This window comes from Leguminivora glycinivorella, chromosome 26 (assembly GCF_023078275.1).
Source record: "Leguminivora glycinivorella isolate SPB_JAAS2020 chromosome 26, LegGlyc_1.1, whole genome shotgun sequence".
Lineage (NCBI taxonomy): Eukaryota > Metazoa > Arthropoda > Insecta > Lepidoptera > Tortricidae > Leguminivora > Leguminivora glycinivorella.
In genome coordinates this window covers 10038563-10061274 of record NC_062996.1, presented here as the reverse complement: position 1 = coordinate 10061274, position 22712 = coordinate 10038563, and the positions used below count along the sequence as shown (strand labels likewise).

Below are 22712 nucleotides of genomic sequence, written 5' to 3'. Positions count from 1 at the left end.
GCTTCAGTCACACCTCGGACACTGGCGATCAAATATATTGAAAGAGGCGCATTCCTAGCACACAGTTTTAGCTCGTGTAGGTGAACGCGTACTATGATTGTATGAGTGAAATATGACAGGTCGACTGTTCATGTTTTTGACAGGCGGTAACTGTGAGGTAACCGAGAGGGGGTGGGCGGCACTTTCAGCGGGGAGCGGGAGTGGCCATACTGTACGATAGTACTCTTTATTATACTGTGCTTCAGTTCTTATTTATTTATTTATTTTATTTATTTATGACGGGGGGAAAGCTATCCTACTACTATAGCTTTTGCTCGTGGCTTCGCTCGTGTTAAATTCGAAAGAGCCCCACACAAACTCCCCCCCCCCCCATTTTAGGGAAGTTGGGGGTTAGAAAGAGACAAAAAGTAGCTTATGTCACTCTCCATCGCTTCAAATATCTCCATTAAAAAAATCACGTCAGTTCGTCGCTCGGTTTTGCCGTAAAAGACGGACAAACAAACATACACACTTTCCCATTTATTTATACACTAGCTTTTGCCCGCGGCTTCGCTCGCGTTACAAAAAGTAGCCTATGTCACGCTCCATCCCTTCAACTATCTCCACTTAAATAATCACGTCAATTTGTCGCTCCGTTTTGCCGTGAAAGACGGACAAACAGACACACACACTTTACCATTTATAATAAATAAATAAATAAATATTGGGGACACCTTACACAGATCAACTTAGCCCCAAACTAAGCAAAGCTTGTACTATGGGTGCTAGGCGACGATATACATACTTAAATAGATAAATACATACTTATATACATAGAAAACATCCATGACTCAGGAACAAATATCTGCAGTGCTCATCACACAAAAAAATGCCTTACCGGGATTCGAACCCGGGACCGCGGCGCAGCAGGCAGGGTCACTACCGACTGAGCCAGACCGGTCGTCAATAATAACATTAATAATTGACAACATTTCATATTTTCGACTACTACTTTTTATTGTTTGGTTTGAAAGAACTCAATATTTAAAGATACACGTATTTTTTTATTTTTCCCAAAAACTGCTATTTTAATGCGAAAATCCCTTTTTATTACTACTTCGGACAGAAAGAGCGTAAGTTACAAACGTCAAGACACAGCGTTCTGACGTCACATGTGTTGTTTCATACACCTAAGAAAACGACAAAATCATTAAAAAAAAATTAGTTTTAACAGTCAGCTTAAACAGTCCGAGATGTATGCCTGTCAAGTGTCACTGTCAACAAATATGAGTTATGGAATGTAGACTATAAGGAGAGAAATCTGTCAAAGTAGAACAGTCGAAAATGACGTGTCAAACCTTTATGTACTTGCAATTGCAGCGCCACCTGGTTTTATATCTGCACTTCTGAAACTTAAAGCTTCCGCTCCTTACCTCTAAATCTCCATACTACTAGCGATGATAAGTGTCACAGTCAAACTCAAGTGACATCCCAACCGGAAGATTTTTTGACGTGATAACGTCTAATAACTCGTTACTACGGGCAGCATGCACGAAAAAGATGACGTCATTGTCCCGTTTCGCAATATAGTTTTTGCGCCATCTATTGGCGCGCGTTGGAACTAAGCGGCTGATCGATGCGCTCGGTATGGTTATAGCGTGTGGCCTGAGTAAAGCACCACAGCTGGGACAGATGGCGCGCCCGTGTGTTGTTCTCGTTAAGCTGAGTTTAGACCAGCAAGTTATTGCTGCAAGTTTTGAGACGCAACTATAGGTAAGAGTGAGTGGCAAATATCTGCATCTCTTTCTAGCATATACTTCTGTCTCAAAACTTGCAGCAGCGCCGCAGAGATGGGCAAATCGTAATCGATTTCGGATTACACGATTACTTGATTTTACTTTGTAATCCACTACTGGGTGTCAGATTACTTGTAATGTAATCAAGTGAAGCTAGGAACTCACTACGCGGACGTCCGTCGTGAATCGACCGCGGACGGGAATCTGGACAATGACATTACACATAACCGTGCAAACTATCGGTCGACGGACGCGGACGTGGCCTTGAGCGCACGGACGTCCGATCGAAATCTGGCTCTCTGGATGTTTTGTTCCGTGCACACTGATAGGTCGCGGTCGCGGTCGTTTTACGACGGACGTCCGCGTAGTATGTTCCTAGCTTGAAACGGTAAATTACCATTACATATAAAGGAATCACTAATCATCTATACAATAATTACTATTACCAATAATTCGGAATCATAGTCGATTCAAAATAACTGAAATTATTGACTTGATTACTTTCAGATTACAAATATGTAGTACCTCAGATTGCTGACTGTCACTTTGACACAAAAGTCATCATGGGTGTCGTAAAATAGGTTTTAGGGGTGCTGATTCCAAAATTAATGACCAATTTGGAATCTGACATTGCTGACTGTCACTTTGACACAAAAGTCGTCATGGGTGTCGTAAAATAGGTTTTAGGGGGTGCTGATTCCAAAATGAATGACCAATGTGGAATCTGACATTGCTGACTGTCACTTTGACACAAAAGTCGTCATGGGTGTCGTAAAATAGGTTTTAGGAAGTGCTGATTCCAAAATTAATGAACAATGTGGAATCTGACATTGCTGACTGTCACTTTGACACAAAAGTCGTCATGGGTGTCGTAAAATAGGTTTTAGGGGGTGCTGATTCCAAAATTAATGACCAATTTGGAATCTGATATTGCTGACTGTCACTTTGACACAAAAGTCGTCATGGGTATCGTAAAATAGGTTTTAGGGGGTGCTGATTCCAAAATGAATGACCAATGTGGAATCTGACATTGCTGACTGTCACTTTGACACAAAAGTCGTCATGGGTGTCGTAAAATAGGTTTTAGGGAGTGCTGATTCCAAAATTAATGAGCAATGTGGAATCTGACATTGCTGACTGTCACTTTGACACAAAAGTCGTCATGGGTGTCGTAAAATAGGTTTTAGGGGTGCTGATTCCAAAATTAATGACCAATTTGGAATCTGACATTGCTGACTGTCACTTTGACACAAAAGTCGTCATGGGTATCGTAAAATAGGTTTTAGGGGGTGCTGATTCCAAAATGAATGACCAATGTGGAATCTGACATTGCTGACTGTCACTTTGACACAAAAGTCGTCATGGGTGTCGTAAAATAGGTTTTAGGGAGTGCTGATTCCAAAATTAATGAACAATGTGGAATCTGACATTGCTGACTGTCACTTTGACACAAAAGTCGTCATGGGTGTCGTAAAATAGGTTTTAGGGGGTGCTGATTCCAAAATTAATGAACAATGTGGAATCTGACATTGCTGACTGTCACGTCACTTTGACACAAAAGTCGTCATGTGTGTCGTAAAATAGGTTTTAGGGGGTGCTGATTCCAAAATTAATAACCAATTTGGAATCTGACATTGCTGACTGTCACTTTGACACAAAAGTCGTCACGGGTGTCGTAAAATGGGTTTCAGAGGGTGCTGATTCCAAAATTAATGAACAATGTGGAATCTGACATTGCTGACTGTCACTTTGACACAAAAGTCATCATGGGTTTGTTATATAAACTTCTTCTTCTCCATTAATATTTACTGAGATATTAGGGTTCTAAGATTAGTAAATGGCACTAGCACTTTAATAAAATTAACGCGTGTCTCGCAAACGGTCTAGGATACAAAATGACGACTTTTATATAGGTATAAGTTAGGTTCGTTAGGTATCTTCAAACGGCCGAAGGCTCCTATTCTGTGCAGTTTCTGTAATAAGCGGGGCTCCGTCGATATCGCTTTCTGTCTCTGGCGCCTTAGTAATGCTACGGGAAAATTTTGCAACTTTGCACCACTCTAACTCCTAAATTAGTAGGTTTTAAAAAAACTTTAATTTATAAAAGATGCTTATTTTAATGCATTCTTTCTAATAAGAACAAAAAACTATGCTAGAAAGAGTGCAGAGGAAGTTCTGTAGGCACATTTACAAACGACTGTACGGATATTACCCATATATGTATCCATCTCTATTCGTAACAGGAATGGTTGGTCTTCAAACTCTAGAAACCAGACGGAAACTGCTGCATATTATGCATTACCGCCAACTGTTTCACCATAGAGTAGATGACGCATCCGTGCTTGAGAGAATGGGGCTGCAAGTGCCAAGAGCGAATGTGGTGGTTGGCATGCCGGGCGCGGTGCCGGCGCGGCGGCGGCGGCGCCTGTTCGCGGCGGCCGGCGCACCGCTCGAGCCCGAGCTGCTCTTAACCGCATCATGTTGGAGACAGACGATATTGACATATTTGCTGATAGTGTTGGTGTGTTTTACAGAAAACTCTTAAGGTTCATAGACTCTACACTCCTTAGGTGATTAATGTAATAACCATAGTTTAACTTTTAAGTGTGTTTGCTTTTATTTATGTCAATTTAACATGTACATAATTATATTACCACATAAGTGCTTTGGTGAAATACTGTTAACTTTTGTGTATTTTTAATAAATAAATAAATAAATAAAAAAACGTGAAAAAAGTCCCAGAATCGGGCCCCTTTTGCTATACTCTGACCGCCCCTGTCTATACTACTGTAATGTTTGACGTTATCACGTTAAACTACCGTCCGTAAACCGACTTTACAGACAAACAATTTTTTTTTTGGTTATAGTGGCAGCTCTGAATAGTCTGACTCAGCTACGTAACGTCACTTCCCCTTTTAACTATTTTTAAGATTTTTTACTAAAAATAAGGAAAAAAAATATTAAAAAATATATTTTAGTGATCTACAGGCGTATATCTCGAAATGGTTTTCGATTTAGGGACATTGAAAATTTTGAAATGTTGTCAATTATTCAGTATATTAGTATGGATAGTAAGTATGAATGTATACTAAGTTGCGTTTGATCTAAACGACTCTTGTCCTTGGAATGTCTACTAGAGCGTTATATATTGATAATAGTTTACTTTTTGTACACATTTTCCTCTTACCAGCTTACAATTAATTCTCCCTGCCGGAAAACCTAGATAAATAAGTAATTAATGCTCATATCGAAATAGGCCCTATTTGACTCAAGACCTGTCACGTGACTAAAAAAGTAATTACTAAGTTTATTAGCGATAAGGATTTAGGTCACGACCGTACCCAGATATATCATATGTCATATTAGGCATACCCACAAACTACTAAGAAGATACTACAGATCAAGTAAACGTATCTACTTAGCGTGTCAAATGAACTCAGTAAAATCCAGAGTTGTCCGTCTTTAATCGCAGCTTGCAGCTTTCGGGCGTCAATGTTTGTAAGTTGAAGTCAACAAAAACATTAAAAATGCCTCGTTACGTGATGTTTAATTGCAATAACAGAAAAATTATGAACACTCAAGGGCCTAAGACATATTTAAAATCACAGGCAAGTAACAATTTAACTTTAGTACAAAATCTGACACGCTCGGCCGCCATACAAATAGATGAACTTGTTTCTTCTATTTTCGTACCTAAATTATTTTATTGACACACGGTACAAGCATATTATTTTTATTACAATTGAAAATTAATGAAAATGAAATATTTATTTTTCAAGTAGGCATATTACAATGCGCTTATGAACGTCAAATAAAGCTACGCCGGCTCTAACCCTACGCCTCAGCCTCGAGAATATTTCAGTCCCCCCTCAGTTGGGAGGGGGGTCTGAATTCTGTTAGAATCCTTTCACTTTGTTCAAGATTCAATGAAATCCCTCACCGTAGATTATATTATGCTCCATACCCAATACCTAGAGGGATGTAGTGGGTAAAGATTTGCCTTCGTATCGTTACGGAAACGTACGAACGTGTCATGCTATTTCAGTCAGTGTCAGTACAAGATGTCCTGACATTGACTGGACTAGCATGACAAATACGAACGTTTTCGAAGGAAACCCTTTTCGCACTAAATCTGTACTAGAGATGCAACGAATAGTTGTTTGGCCGGATACCGAATATTCGGCCCAACCATCGGCCGAATATTCGGTATCCGGCCGCCGAATATTCGGACAGCAGAATTTTACCTACAATACCTACAATTTAAGCAAATAGCGGGCGCGTCGTGAAGGTTTTGACTTGTTTCGTAGTGAACTTCGCGCGGAGTCCGTTTTTGTTTAAGTAAATGTTTATTTTTTTAATAAGTAATTAAGGGCTATGATTATAAGTATTATAACCGTAACTGTTTTTTTACATTGATTTGTTGACCCCAAAATCATTCAATGAAAAATAGCACATCCGGTATCCCGCCGGATAGTACGTCACTATCCGGTTTTTTTTTTATTCATTTAAGGTTCACCAACAGATACAACACTACAACAAATACAGATTAGAGCTAAAAAAATCCATGAATAAGTGTCTATCCAATTACAGGCGAACACAACATGCGACAATTCTTCAATATACTATACATCTAAGACCTAACAAAACTATTGGATAATATAACATACATATTCTTGAGCTTATATGTAGCTAGCGTTTGGTCTTGGTACTGAAAATCCAATTTTACTTACAAGTTCGGGAGATTCTATTACTCTATTATTCGGTATCCGAATAGGCCGGATACCGAATAGTGACCGAATACTCGGTGCATCTCTAACCTGTACCTAATATTTTTAGCAAATTTAGTCTAGTGACGTAATCAGTGGAAATTTATACTTTTTAGGGCTCCGTACCAAAAAGGAACCCTTATGGTCTGTCACATTACTAAATATCTCAAGAACTAATTTTGCTATTTGATTTTTTTATCCCCCAGAACCTGCCAAGGAATGTCTGACAGCTAAAAACGTGAGCGGTGTGTGTGTCCAGCGAAACAGTTGTGACTACAGTACGGGAGCCATCGACCTTACGTTGTACGCACCACATAACTATACGAGGTACGTCCTTAATCATAGAGGAATAAGTAAGGGAAGAGCATAGATTTAGAATTATTGAACTAGATTGTGGAATCACATTTTTTGCCATACTAAATTGATCCTTATCACTGAGTCAGAAAGGTGATCGTATCAGACTAGCGAAAACGGTCCACATGAGAGGGCATTGTTTGGGCTGGTGTCCCTCTCGCACGTGTCACACGTGTGGCCAGTGTTAATGAAGTTACCATAGTAGTAGTATTTTTATCTGTATATTACCTTACTTTATAACTTCTTATATTATTTTAGTGTTATATTCAAACTAGGGTTTCGATATATTTCAAAGAATTGGAAAATAATTATAATGTTATTATTTTGATGCCAATAAATCAAAGATTTGTATAATTAAAAAATATGTTCAAATGGGTATTAGTAGATTTGGTAGTAACTTTGAAAATTGACTGGTATCCCCAATGTATGACGTCACTGAATAATGTTGACATTGTCAGTAAGTGCAAGAGGGACACCAGCCCAAACAATGACCTCTCATGTGGACACACTTTTTGACCTAACTACTCATTCTGGTTTAACTGTAATTCTGTGGGGAAGAGTTGTAACTCCATACATCAGTAAATGCGGGTTATTTGTATAGGCATAGTTAATTAAGTGATATCTAACGACAATCACGCGTCAAATAACGTGAATTATCAGTACTGCTACTTGTCAATAGATGTCGCGACAAACGAAAAGTTTAATGCTCACCAATTTTTAGCATTATGATAGTATTAATCAGTAATCTGTTTTCAATTCCTTCTGCTTGTAATATAAGTTGTAAACTGTTCTAATATTATTTTCCCCTCACTAGCTCGGAAACACGTGTTTTGTCCTTTAATACCAGCGGGTAAAAACGCATTTTATCCACTAGTGGGTAAAGTAATTTGACCTTGAATAAAGTCAAATTAACTGCTTTAAAATTGATATAAGTAGGTGAATCTAGTAATAAAGATGATTTACCACCTGTGGAACTACCGGAAGCAGTGATAAACGCATTTTTTGCGTTGTAGTTTCCTCGCTACAGTGAGGGGAAAAGTTTTGTGTTACACTCGGGTGCAAATGTATTTTACTTCTCGTGTGTTAAAAAACTCGCAAGTTCAGGATTCTATTCTCGAACCACTCGCTTCGCTCGTGGTTCAACTATAGAATCCTTTCACTTGCTCGTTTTTCAATTCCACACTCGGCGTTAAAATACAACTTTGCCCCCTTGTATAACAAATAACTATTTTTTGGCAGACGAGACACAGTTGCCACCTAGTATCGAGTAGTGGTGCTGATAAATCACGCTATTTGCCGTGTAATTGTCGCTAGATGTCACTTAACAATGCCTATACAAATAACCCGCATTTACTGATGTATGGAGTTCCAACTCTCCCCTTACTTGTTCCTCTATGGTCCTTATAATACTAGTATCTGAGCGAGCTTCGCTTGAAGTTCTATTTTATTATATAAATAAATAAATAAATATTGGGGGACACCTTACACAGATCAACTTAGCCCCAAACTAAGCAAAGCTTGTACTATGGGTGCTAAGCGACGATATACAAATACATACTTAAATAGATAAATACATACTTATATACATAGAAAACATCCATGACTCAGGAACAAATATCTGTGCTCATCACACAAATAAATGCCCTTACCGGGATTCGAACCTGGGACCGCGGCTCAGCAGGCAGGGTCACTACCGAGTGAGCCAGACCGGTCGTCATATCGTGTTTTTAGATGATATACCGTATTTTGCGTGTAATAATGAGAAAGAAGACTCGAAAATTCGCATTTCCCGGGAGATAAGACAAAGATTCCAACCCCGAAGATCCCCACATAACTCGGCGAATAATATATAATTATTAATTAAATATACAAGAATTGCTCGCTTAAAGGTATTATAGATAGATAGATAATAGTATTTTATGCAACTGGTGGTTAAAAGAGGTCAAAAAAGGTGAGTGGCGTGGGTAACAATTTGAGGCGAAGCCGAAAATTGTTAATAAAGACGCCACGAGCATTTTTTGACTCAGTTAAACACCGTTGCATACAATACTTTTTCTACGACCAAGCACTTATTTTGAAAGAAAATTATAAATTCAACAAATACCTACTTTCAGTCATCTTAGTTATCTAGGTGGACCGCCTACCATTTTGAATATGCAGTTTGAGTGCAAACATGAAAATAAAACTGTCTATGGTATGGTTCTTTGAAGCCTGGCCACTAAGACGAATCGAGCCGAGTTGAATCGAGTTCTATACATTTGAATGCGATTCGACGCGTCGCCAATGAACGCAGCAGAAAACGAAGGAGTCTCGACTCTGCGAATTGGTTTGTTAAGTTGGTAGCAATGTATTTACTAAACTGTAAAACAGCTATATCGTGCGACTGCTACTAAATGTTTTCAGGGTATAGACTAGATAGACTTGTCCTGACATCTTTTATGTAGGGTTTTAAACTTCTATGCACGACCTTGTAACTCACGAATAACAGTACGGGAGTAGAAAAAGTTACCTAATTACTACGTAGGTATGTTAAAGCCAGTTTCCCAGAGTGGTAGGCAGATATTTAAAATTGGAAACGGGACTTAATCGCGTATTTACTATGTTTTAAACACTAACCTCCGACCCCCGTTAAGCCCCGTTCCCCCGTCCCGTCCTTAAGTCTCGTTTGCAATTTTAAATATCGTCACTACTTTGAAAAAATCTCGTATCTCACGCTGCTCCTCAAAGTTAAAACGCAGTAAGTCTATATGCATTCCATACATACTTACTACAATTTTCTTTTCATTGACAGACGAAGATACAAGTTTTTTTAAAAGTAGTGACGATATGTGTAAAAACCGTGAAAGTTTAAATCAGCGGTAGGCAGATATCACGGCTTTACATTTCATTGACTGTCCAAGTGTCCATGCTTATGAAGGGTATTCAAATATATGCAAATACTTGAATACATAGAAAACATCCAATATCTGTCCATTACCATAAATTAAATATAACAAGATCATACCATAACATACATTAAAATGCGACCGCCTACGAACGCGCTTACACTCCACCACACATAGATGGCGCCACAAAAAATGCCTTGTTGCCACCGATTATTTGTAGATTGGCATTAAGTGTCAATTCCGAGCCGTAAATCTATGTCAAAAGTGACACTTAACGCCATCTACAAGTATAATCGAAAGCTACAAGACATTTTTTTTGTGGCGCCATCTATGTGTGGTGGAGTGTAAGCGGATGGTATGATCTTGTTATATTTAATTTATGCCATTACGCAAATAAATGTCCTTACCGTGATTCGAACCCAGGACCTAATAATAATGAACCCAGCACCGATAATAACTGGGTCAAAAATGGGTCATCCCTTTCAAATAATACAAAAATATAATTACAAAAAATATATATTTCGAAAATTCATGCTCTCCGTTGTCTAAAACGAGTATATTTATAATTTATAGTTTAAACAATGTCACAATTGTATTCTTTATACAAATAGAAGAATAAAATGTGTAGAAGTTTAGTGGAACGTCCCAGTTTATCATCATAAGGATGAGATTTGCTTGTATCTTCATACGAGTAACTGGTAAAATCGTCGTTACAGCAAGCGACAAAGTGGGACGTTTTGCTGGAAAATGACACAAATGTTTGTCATAGCAAAATTTATTTTTAAATATTTTTAAATTCTGCCCGTAGAACAAATGTACTATTTTTATCACAGAGTATCACAATATACCCAACGTCTTAACCAGGGATGTAACGGATGTGTTTTTAACGGAACCGAAAGCGGAAGCAGAAGTTTTGAATTTAGTTTAACGGAAGCAGAAGCGGAACCAGAAGCGGAACTTATGGATGTTAAAAACGAAAAGAAAAAATACCACATAAACCAAAACTAATTAAATTACCTAGAACTTTTAGGTGTTTACTGTTTACGAACTAATAATTTAAGAACTGGCTTGGCCTTTCGCCTTGGCGTTTAGTATCGCAGCACGTGGCAAGCGGAGAGATGAGCGAATGACAGGTATAGACCTGTTGGTCTTTGATGTACGCCGCTCATGTCCCACCGTCGCGCTAGGTTCCGACATCCGTTATAACTTCCGTTTGAAAAATAGCAGAACCGGAACAGAAGCGGACGTGCAAAACAAAACGGAAGTTCCGCAGAAACGGAAGCAGAAGCAGAGCTCCGTTACATCCCTGGTCTTAACTAACGCCTAACGAAACGAAAAAAGAGACATTTTGTATACGAAACACTAAAATAAGGTACATCGGGGCAAATCTCGACTGAAGGGCAATTGTAACTAATCATTTTTTTCCATTATTACACTATGATGTTGAGTTCTACATGTATCCACTGAACACGCCTACCATATATCTACCATATACATATTGTACGGGTATTTAATAATGCAAACATTGTAAAACATGGAAATAATGGACCAGTTAGCCCCCCAGTCGAGATTTGCCCCGCTCTACCTTACGTCAATATTTTTAAACAATTTAAGTGTCACTTTGAATATAGAGTTTCATTTATTGTTCTACTTTTTTTTTTAATTTGGATTTCTTTTCCACTCAGAATCGCGAGCTCTTTCAATCCTAAAAGGAGAAAAAAAGATTCCTAAAGTTTTTTCCCATTCCGTTACCATTTTTTCATACATTTTGTACGGCGGTAACGGAATGGAAAGTTTGAAAAATGTATGGAAATCTTGGGATTTTTTTTTCTATCAGGATCGAAAGAGCTTGCGATTCTGAGTATGAATCGCGTAAAAAATACCCATGTTACCAAAAGAAGGGTGGACAACTTTGAAAAAAAAAAAGGCCCATAAAATAATCATGTAATTTGTACTGTAATCATAACTGTAAATATATGTAATCTATTTATTGGGGACCAATCGAATTCTTAAAAAATAGAATACTTCATAGTTCATTTCCGAAGAGCCACACATCGGTGGTGCCACCTGGAGGTTGCCATTGTAAACTTTATGCTCCCCAACTGTCCATATCTCCAACGAGGATCGAGTATTATAGAGAGTTACTGTCAAAGTAAAAAGTGTAATCACTCACAGTGCATAGACTGCCATCTCTCGACACAAGCTTAAAACTTTTGAACCTCAGTTTTGACAATTTGGCTCATATTCTTAGCTTGATATGTGTTAAAATGGGCTACCTAATGATTCTCCGACAAATTTTTAGCCGATTATTGATTCGCCGACAACGATTCGCCGAATGCCATTTAGCCGAATAATCAAACTATCGCTGCCACTTTTGGTCGAATAACGTTACGTAGAATCTTGGTAATAGCATACAGTTCAGTTCGCTTCTGTGCAAATTATCCGAACTATTATTGGACATTTTTCATTTAGAAAAGTAATGTTTTCGTTTAGGGCACGTTTAGTCGAATAACGTTTTATACATTGTTAAAATATTTTCGAATGAACGAATTATCGCTGTTGTAAATGAAATACGCACTTTAATAGACACTTATTTCTTAAACAAACAATGTATATTTTAAAAGTAAAAATTTGGTGAGTTGACAACAATACATAATTTACTAAAATTAATCGTTAGAATCAGAACATGATGATTAATATAAGTAAATGAAATAAATGTGAGTTACTCTTTTAAACGATCTAACAACTAGATTTTTGAATCCGCAGAACACTTTGCACGCAAGTTCCAGCCAACTAACCAAAAAAAAACCAAATGATCACTCGGCCTATTGTGTTTCGACCAATTTTGTGTCGGCCAATTTTTACAATTACTAAATGATTATTCGTCGAAAAGTAAATCGGCGTATCAAATTTCTGCTTACCGACTCCGTTTACGAACGAATATTATGCGAAATGAGAATCTTCCAATCGTTATTCGGCCAAAAAAGACGTCGGCGAATCGTTGTCGGCGTACCGAAAATCGGCGTATTTTATTTCGGAATATCAATCGGGCACCGTTAAAATGTCAAATATTAACGCCAATTTAACGCAAATTAATTAATATTAGCGCCATCTAGCCGAGCGTTCCCCAAAGGTGTAACGCCATCTAGGCCACCGTACCTTTTTCTCTATGGCTTTGAGGTACGATTTTTTCTTAGACTTTGTCCGTCTATACGGAGTTACATAATTATGTCTTTGATATCTCTAAAACGATTTTGTTCACCACACCAACTGGTAAAGGCTCTCTTTATTCTTCGAAAATCGAATAGCAAAATTGCATTTTATCCACAAGAGTGCAAATTGGTGGTTAAAAGTGGTGAAAAGAATTGTTTTATCTCTATTTCCCATATCTCTGAGGAAAAACGAGAAAAAATAACCAGAAAACAAAAAAAAAATTAAAAACCCCCGACCGCGACATAGTAGACCTATTTTCATGAAACATGTCTAAGAATACTCCCGAACAATTCAACTTTCAAACAAAAAAAAAAACTAAATCGAAATCGGTTCACCAGTTCGGGAGCTACGGTGCCACAGGCAAACAGACATACAAACAGACAGACACGTGAAACTTATAACACCCCGTCGTTTTTTCATCGGGGGCTAAAAACCAAATTCATTCATTCGTAAGTACCAGGGTCCCATGAGTTATTGAAAAGGTTATCAGGGAATCTATTCCTTAGTTAATTTTCGTAGTGTGTGTGTGTTAAATGTTTTCTTCTCACATTTGTGGTGCCACCTGACGGTTGTCATGGTAACCTCCGTTTTCCACTATCTACAAGATCATACCATCCCATACATTAAAATGCGACCGCCTACGAACGCGCTTACACTCCACCACACATAGATGGCGCCACAAAAAAATGCCTTGTTGCCACCGATTATTTGTAGATTGGCATTGTGTCAATTCCGAGCCGTAAATCTATGTCAAAAGTGACACTTAACGCCATCTACAAGTATAATCGAAAGCTACAAGACATTTTTTTTGTGGCGCCATCTATGTGTGGTGGAGTGTAAGCGCGGTCTTAGGCGGTCGCATTTTAATGTATGGGATGGTATAATCTTGTTATATTTAATTTATGTATATCTCTAAACTCTATTCTTAATTTTTTGTACGTAAATTTAATTCATTTTAATTATTTTTTTCTTTTGATGATCACAATGAGTTGTACCAGGGCATCATGAGAGCAGTTCTCAAAAAGTTTGTACAAAAATTTAAAAAAAAGTTAAATTTGTTTTTTTTATTCCTATTTTGTTACCAAGATTTTTTTGATGAATTAAGATTTTAGTAAGTTTTATTTGGTCATTAAGGTTCTCTAGTATCTATATTTTCTTAATTATAACAATTATGATATATCTTACGATAGTCGACTTATATTACTAAATGTTGGTAACAAAATAGGATCAATTAAAATTTGCTGACGTGGCTATGTACAAACTTTTCGAGAACTGCTGATGAGATTCATGAGCTATAAGAAAGGTTATATCGGAAACTAATCCTAAGTCAATCTTAGAGTTTGTATTAATTGTTCTCACACCGGTGGTGCCATCTGGCGGTCGCTAGCTGGGCGGCCACGAACTCCTTGTCACAATGGGTACAGACCCAGTTCTGTTCGTTTTGATGACATTCCCTGCAAATATACAACTTTGATTAGTTATGGTCAAAGAGAATCAAGTTATAGAGAGTTACTGTCAAACTCTCCAAGCTTAAAAATTTTAAAGCACGGCCACACATGCGCGTTCTTTTCTTATGCGCACTACCAAGGAGTGGGATTCCTTGCCGGCGGCTATATTTCCGAGCTCATATAACCCGGCAACCTTCAAATCAAGAGTGAACAGGCATCTTCTGGGCGAGCTCACTCCATCGTAGGCCACGTCTTTGCTTTTGGCTAGTCTGTGGCCAAGAGTAAGCCCCAGCGTACTCTGCGTTCGTGGCAGATGCCTGTTTATCCGCTCGGCCACCCAGGTCACAGTTGCTGAGGTCGAAATTATCTCTCATGAGTAATCTACACAAGGACTCGTAGCGCCCTCTGACCATCCCTAGGGTAGAACGGTATGGTTCTTGCCCCCCATGTGAACCAAACTCAGGTTGGTATCAACACAGCTTGGGTCCTTGTGTAGATTACTCATATGAGAGATAATTTCGACCTCAGCAACCACAGAACTTAATTTAGATAGAAGAAACAAATTCATATATTTGTATAGGGGCCGAGCGTGTCAAATTTTGTACTGAAGTTGATTCTTGCCTGTAATTTTAAATATGTCTCTATATTTTGTGTTGTTGCAATTGAATATCACGTAACGAGGCATTTTTTATGTTTTGGTTGACTTCAACTTACAAAAATTGACGCCCGAAAGCTGCAAGCTGCGAGTAAAGACGGACAACTCAGTGGATTTCACTGAGTTCATTTGACACGCTAAGTAGATACGTTTGCTTGATCTATGGTATATTATATGACATCTGTGTCAGCAACTGTGACCTGGGTGGCCGAGCGGATTAATAGGCATCTGCCGCGAATGCAGAGTACGCTGGTTCGATTCCAGCCTCAGGCACGAGAGGCCTTGGTCACTTTTTCTTTCATATGTGTAATTTATTTCGGTTTTAATTTATATATATAGTGGTGTGACTACTTTAAGGTAGCACAAGTTGAAATATTTTCAATAGATTATAATTTAACTTGTGTTAATATGGGCTAAAAGTATACTCACCTAAAATGTGTCTTCAACGCTTCGATGCCTTGGACGCCATGATACTTTATCTGACAGATGGAACACTCCAGTTTCAGCCAGTTGCTATCCGTGTTTATAGTCTTGCCTATCACATTACACCTGCAGAAAAAAATGTTATCCATTCCATACATGCCATCCATGGGTTATATATCGTTGTCTGAGTACCCACAACACAAGCCTTCTTGAGCTTACCGTGGGCCTCAGTCAATCTGTGTAAGAATGTCCTATAATATTTATTTATTTATACTAATATTATAAATGGGAAAGTGTGTTTGTAGGAGGTAGGGCATAGCGAGTGATATTCCGCTTTGTGTGGTAGGGCACAGCACAGCGGATATCGTCTCGCTCGAATCTAGAGCAGAGCCCAACTGGAGAAGTACCTCCGCCTTACAGAAAACCGCAGCCAAATAGTACTAGACCCCACTCATAGTGTTGTGTTCCTGTCGGTGAGTAAGGCTGCTAGAGCTCAACGAGGGTGCGGTGTGCTGATGACGGGAGGTCTTACAGAACTGATTTATTCCGTCTATTGTCCTTTGAGTCGTCGGCAACCCGAACCCTCCTTAGAGCTTGTACACTCCTTTTTGCTGTGTACTTAATTACACTACAATTGAGTTTCTAATGATTGAGTTTCTAATGGGGTGGCAACGCGCATGTGACACTGTTTGAGTTGCAGGCGTCCATAGGTTACGGTGACCGCTTTACATCAGTCGGGCCGTATGCTTGTTGGCCACCGACGAAGTATAAAAAAAAAGTGTGCCTGTCTGTTTGTTTGTCCGTCTTTCACGGCAAAACGGAGCGACGAATTGTAGTGATTTTTTAAGTGGAGATAGTTGAAGGGATGGAGAGTGACATAGGCTACTTTTTTGTCAACGCAAGCGAAGCCGCGGGCAAATACTAGTGGTTATATGTTTCAAATCGACACGAATTTCCTTTTCGCACATGTATCGTACGACGTTTTTCAATACAGATGGCCCTTCGAAGTTTCGACCTGACAAGAAATGACCCACTCCTCGCACTAGTGCGTAAAAAGTCGTTTCTAACTTCCTTTTTTCCGTACTTGTATTTATTTATTTATTTAAACTTTATTGCACAAAAGAACAACCTAATGTACAAAAGGCAAACTTAATGCCATGAGGCATTCTCTACCAGTTAACCTTTGGGCAGAGAAGATTGTATCGTAATGAACTTTTTTTAGACAATATCCACTTGACCACTACCATTGGAGAAGTGGTTAGTACCTTTTAGATATTTAAGTCCAAAGCATTTTAAGGTTGTAATATACAAATATAAAAAAATGAGCACCTGTTTATATGGAAACACAGCATCGGTGAAATCTTCTCTTCCAACTGCAGATCATACTTCTCCGACTCCCCGTCAACATCCTGACACAGATGTCTCACAAATGGGAATCTGCTCAAATAATGTCTAAATATACTGGGTGTCTCCACTCTCCCGTTATTATACGTAGCTGGTAACACACTTAAGTCTTCAATAACAGTTCTAAACAGCGTATCAACATCATGCTGTTGTTCTATGCCATATCTATTCGACCTCTGAATTTTTTCTATAACAAATTTCAAATCCTTTCTAGCAACATCCGTTTGCCCTTTCGACAACTTTAGTGTTTGAAGGTGCGTGTTCAATTTCGGCTCTCTTTGAATCTGTCTTAGACTTTTATTAACTAATTTATGTTTAAAATTCGCCAGCATCTCTCTTTTATATTTAAAATAATCCATGTTTATACTAATGTTAACGTAACAGGAATTGAGCATAGATTGAAAATTTTGTTGATGTATGTAGATCTTTGATGGTAAGTGAGGAGCAATGTTAAATATACTATCTTTGTATTCTGGATGCGGTTTTCTGAAAAATAGCTTATTTAACTGATCTCTTGTACAGTTAATCTCTAGTACAACATCACCAGGTACAGATTTGCTTGTTTCTGGAATCTCTTCGCTTCGTTTTAGTTTTTGTGTCTCTTCTCTGGCGAACGGTTCGGTAGCTTTCAAAATGGTGGAGAGGTACGTTTTTAAGGATGTGTATTCGATGTCTAGCATCTTTTCTACCTCTTCGTGGTCATCCATGCAGCGGGTTTCATGCATGACCTAAAGGATTGATTAAAATATTTAATTAAATCAGTTTTTCAGCCTCCTATAGTTAAAATGAAACTAGGGCACATACAGAGTCTTTTGATTTTATTGTACACATTCAAATCTTATTAAAGTATACAATTCTTAATGAAATTTATAGTTTTTATCCAAAATTTATAGATAAGCTACAAATTATAAAACGATACTTGTCTGTAGTTTTTTACATAAATATGACATATTTATAATACATATTTTATTTGTACAATGTAAATTTTATTGTTATTTATTGTTGTTAATTTTCTTGTGATTATTTGTGATATTTTATGTTTGTACCTAAATTGTATGATCCCAGTTGGTCGAAATAAAGCCATTTTAATTTTTTTTTTAATTAATTCCGAGAATTGAGTATGTTTCAGTTAAGAACTTATCTCAGGACTTACAGAAACTCTTTTTATGGCAGAATCTCATAAAAATAAAACTAGTTGTTCCCATTTGAACTCAAAATGACAGTTCTTACCAATATTCACATTGTAAAACAAAAAATGTGAGGATATCTGCCCACATCCAGGATTACCTGATCAAACTCGTCCCACTGCGGCCAATCCTTCAAGAACTTCTTCAGCACATTCATATATATCTCCACGCTTATGAAGTGCAGCCTCGCCGGGTCCAGGTTGAACTCTTTCTTCAGTATGCCGACGAGCTGGCTGTTCGTTAACTTGGTGTTCTGCTTGCCGTTGTAGTTTATCAGGTGCTTCATTAGTTCTAGGAGTGGTTTTTCTAGAAAAAAATAAAATAAAAAAATAAATATTGGGGACACCTTACACAGATCAACTTAGCCCCAAACTAAGCAAAGCTTGTACTATGGGTGCTAAGCGACGATATACATACTTAAATAGATAAATACATACTTATATACATAGAAAACATCCATGACTCAGGAACAAATATCTGTGCTCATCACACAAATAAATGCCCTTACCGGGATTCAAACCCAGGACCGCGGCTTAGCAGACAGGGTCACTACCAACTGAGCCAGACCGGTATTCACTGAGCCAGACCGGTTGTCTGGAACATAATTTATTTATGAAATAAAACTATGGAAATGGATTATATCGATAATGAATTTACAATTCATCCCGACATTTCAAACACTTTACTACATTCATGGTCAACGGATGACTTAAGAAAAATTTCAATGTGCTTAAATCACACAAGGGATATTAATGAACCATAAATAACATAGATTTTATGACGCTGTTTCAGGGTGTTCAAACCGAATTGTAAATTCATTATACGTAATACAATCCCCTTTCCATAGTTATATTTCATGAGTAACTATCGCGGTAACTGGACAATATTATTATTTGTTATTATTTGAGTGGGTCTTTACATGTATATATCATATGCATGTTATTATAGGCTCAGCATCTGTTATAGTTGCTTGTTGTGGCACTCCTGGTATTACAGGTCCCTCCCATCACCGATTCACGACTATAGAGACTTATATCATCACAGTATAACTTGCTACATCGATCGCATACAAAACGCAATCCTGTAGACGATAGGGCACGATGAATATATATATTTAGTACATATCGTTAAAATTATGTTTGTAAAGATAGATTATTGTTCTTACCTTCATCATCGTTATTATCAGGAGTAGATATCGTTTCTGCATCGTCGTAAGATCTCTCATCCATGGTCAACTCTCGAGCGCTAGGTTTGTTGTTAAACCTGTTATCAGATACATCTTTGCTTTGCTCGTCTTCAGATACTGACGCTCGCTCGTCGCTCGAATCGTCCTCGACCACAATTAGTGACATTTTCAGTTATAAATTATTTTAGTTATTTAATGCGATAACCTTTGTCGATAACTTTTTCTTTAAGCACATGAAATATAAGTGTCAAGTGTCAAGCAAGCCAAGCAAAACTTCAAACGTCAAACTTCAAAACGAATAGGTCAAATACGAAGTATTTTGCCAGCAAGCGAGCCGAAATCGATTTTGTGTATCGAACGGTGTAAAAATACTTAAGGGGCCAAACTAGAATAGAATAGAATAGAATATCTTTATTGCGAACCATGGTACACGTAAAGTTGTTACATTTCATTAAAATAGAGCGACATGGCGCCCTGAGAGGGCATTGCAAAGCAGTCTTATATCTAGTTATCGTAAAACAAAACAAATACTTAAAAGTAGTGTTTACATATTAGCGAATTATTTTGTCCTAGCCTATTTTTGTATTCAGTAAGTAGGAATACTTACTAATATTTAGGTATACTCAAGAGAGCACATAGGTTAGGAAAATAATAGTTATTAGTAGTATCTTAAGTATATCTAGTTATAAACATTTGTCCTCCATATACTCTTGGACGGAATAATATGCCTTTGATATTAAAAGTGTTTTTAATTTTGATGAGAATGAGTTAAGGTTTTTTATATTTCTAATATAATTTGGCAGTTTATTATAAATCTGTATCGCTCTGAAATATGGGCCGTTTTTATAGATATCTAAAATTGGTTCCGGGGGAGAGAGCTTATCATTACGACGTGCACTTTTACAAAATTCAAATAAATGTATGTTCTTTCTGACAAAGTTTGAAATTTCGAAGATGTAGAGAGATGGGAGAGTTAAAATTTTAAGATTAGTGAAAAGTTTTTTGCAGCTGTCAGTTTGTTTTTTATTGGTTAGGATGCGGACACATTTTTTTTGGGCTACAAGGAGATCGTGGGCATCACTGCCATGGCCCCATAGAATGATACCATAACGTAACCAGGCTTGTGCGTAAGAATGGTATGCGGACAGAGCGCACTCTGTATGTGTGTTTGACTTTAGAATGCTCAAAGCGTATAAAAGGGTGGACAGCTTAGATTTTATTTTTGAAATGTGTTTTTTCCAGTCGATATGAGTGTCAATATTTATCCCTAATAAGGTGTTTTCAGTGTCTTCTTTTATATTTAAATCTTTTAATAACGGGGCTAAATCGGTAGGTTTTTTCTGATAGGGCCTGAATTGCATAAGTCTTGTCTTAGTAGTATTTATTATTAGGTTGTGATCTTGTAACCAGCCAGTGACATTTGAGAATGTTTCTTTAATATGGGTATAGTTGTTTGAGTTATTGTCATGTTTAAACAGAAGGGTGATATCGTCAGCAAATATGATACATTTATGTTCGGTTATTTTAGGGAGATCGTTGATATATATAAGGAACAGCAAGCATCCTAAAACGCTGCCTTGCGGGATAGAGTTGTTAATAGTGTGCCACTTAGATTGCAGTTTTATTAATTAACTAATTAATTAACTAATTAACTTTTATTAATTAACTAATTCCAATATTGAACCAAAAGCGTAGCGCGTGATCCAAGAAGTGGAATCTTGAGCGTTGCGAGGGTTTCAAAAAATAAAATATCAATTTAATTGTTGGTGTGGTAAAAAAAAAATTATGGAACTGACGTAACCGTAGGTATTTTTAGGGTTCCGTAGTCAACTAGGAACCCTTATAGTTTCGCCATGTCTGTCTGTCCGTCCGTCATTCATTTCATTTCAAATCATTTCCGTCCGTCCGTCCGTCCGTCCGCGGATAATCTCAGTGACCGTTAGCACTAGAAAGCTGAAATTTGGTACCAGTATGTATATCAATCACGCCGACAAAGTGGTAAAATAAAATGTGGAAAAAATGTTTTGTTAGGGTACCCCCCCCCCCTACATGTAAAGTGGGGACTGTCTTTTTTTTTCATTCCAACCCCAACGTGTGATATATTGAATTGGTATTTAAAAATGAATAAGGGTTTACTAAAATCGTTTTTTAATAATATTAATATTTTCGGAAATAATCGCTCTTAAAGGAAAAAAAAGTGTGTCTCCCCCTCTAACTTTAGAACCATATGTTTAAAAAATATGAAAAAAATCACAAAAGTAGAACTTTATAAATACTTTCTAGGAAAATTATTTTGAACTGATAGGTTGACTAGTTTTTGAGAAAAATACGGAAAACTACGGAACCCTACACTGAGCGTGGCCCGACACGCTCTTGGCCGGTTTTTTTTAACATAACCTTATTGTTTGTCCATCAGGCCCTGCGCGACAGCCGAGGTGTGCTGTCCCCAATCCGCCATCGTCCACGTGGAGCCTCCAAGCCACGCCAATTTCGACAGCGATGAAGATGATGATGATAATGATGACTGATACATTACATTCGCAGTGGATCCGTCGGGCCATGTCCAAGTTATTAAGCGAGGTTACAGCTACCAAGAACTTTAATTCATGGAATTTACATACAATACGTTTCATTGGCGACTGCTGAGGTTACTGGGCCATTTTTTAACCCCCGACGCAAAAACGAAGGGGTATTATAAGAGTGGAGTTCCGGGTGTAAAACTCATTGACAATATCTGTCTATGTAATAAATATATGCCAGATTGAGGTCCGCAAACGGAACTCCACTCAGAGACCGAAATGATAAGATATTTCAATTATCGAAACTCGCCATCTTTGACTGCTCCCCCTGCTCCCAAATGCAATTTTTTCACTTTACGAACTATTGGTTCGTAGACATTGGACTCTTGTTAGTTACTTAAAATAATAATTATATAAATATACTCATTAGTTCTTAATCTACAGTGGTTTAAAGTGAACTCCAAAATGAAGCATTTTCGTAAATTTTCTAAAAACTTCTTAGAGAAAGTGTAAGAAATGTTATAGTATGCTATATATTCGTAAACTACTCAATAAGCCCTTTCTTTTGATACCCTACACGGCATGATTTGATGAAATTTTTTTTTTGTTTGTATGCAATTTTTAATTGGCGGGTTGGGGGGACGGGGACCACAAAACTGCTTGGCAACATGTTTATATGATGTCTGGGACCTATACAATATATATCAGAAGTCAGAATGAGGTGCGCTATTTTTGCAAACGAACATCCTCTTGGAGCCTCGCCTATGGGTACTCTTGAAAGTATGCTTAGACGCGGATCCGTGTGTAAAAAAATTTAAAATAATATTTTTCATCATACTCGCACAGTAAATGTGTAATTGCACACAGGCGGAGCGGGAGACCTATTCCCTGTAGTCT

General features: G+C 37.7%; 2 protein-coding genes across 2 annotated transcripts in view; one reads left to right on the top strand and one right to left on the bottom strand.

The window, feature by feature from the left end:
* LOC125239978 overlaps window positions 1-22390 on the top strand; it is a 32715-nt gene extending 10325 nt beyond the window's left edge. The window contains exons 4-5 of the mRNA XM_048147772.1: window positions 6748-6868; window positions 21713-22390. Coding sequence (XP_048003729.1) covers window positions 6748-6868; window positions 21713-21824 — 233 coding nt within the window. The 3' untranslated portion in view covers window positions 21825-22390. The remainder of the gene's footprint in view (window positions 1-6747; window positions 6869-21712) is intronic.
* LOC125239977 lies at window positions 14193-19521 on the bottom strand. Its single transcript, XM_048147771.1, has 5 exons — window positions 19276-19521; window positions 18211-18416; window positions 16849-17651; window positions 15526-15645; window positions 14193-14447 (listed from the first exon to the last, which is right to left on the bottom strand). The coding sequence occupies exons 1-5, from the start codon at window positions 19460-19462 to the stop codon at window positions 14339-14341; spliced, it is 1425 nt and encodes a 474-aa protein (XP_048003728.1). The 5' UTR covers window positions 19463-19521; the 3' UTR covers window positions 14193-14338.
* Window positions 22391-22712: the final 322 nt, after the last annotated feature.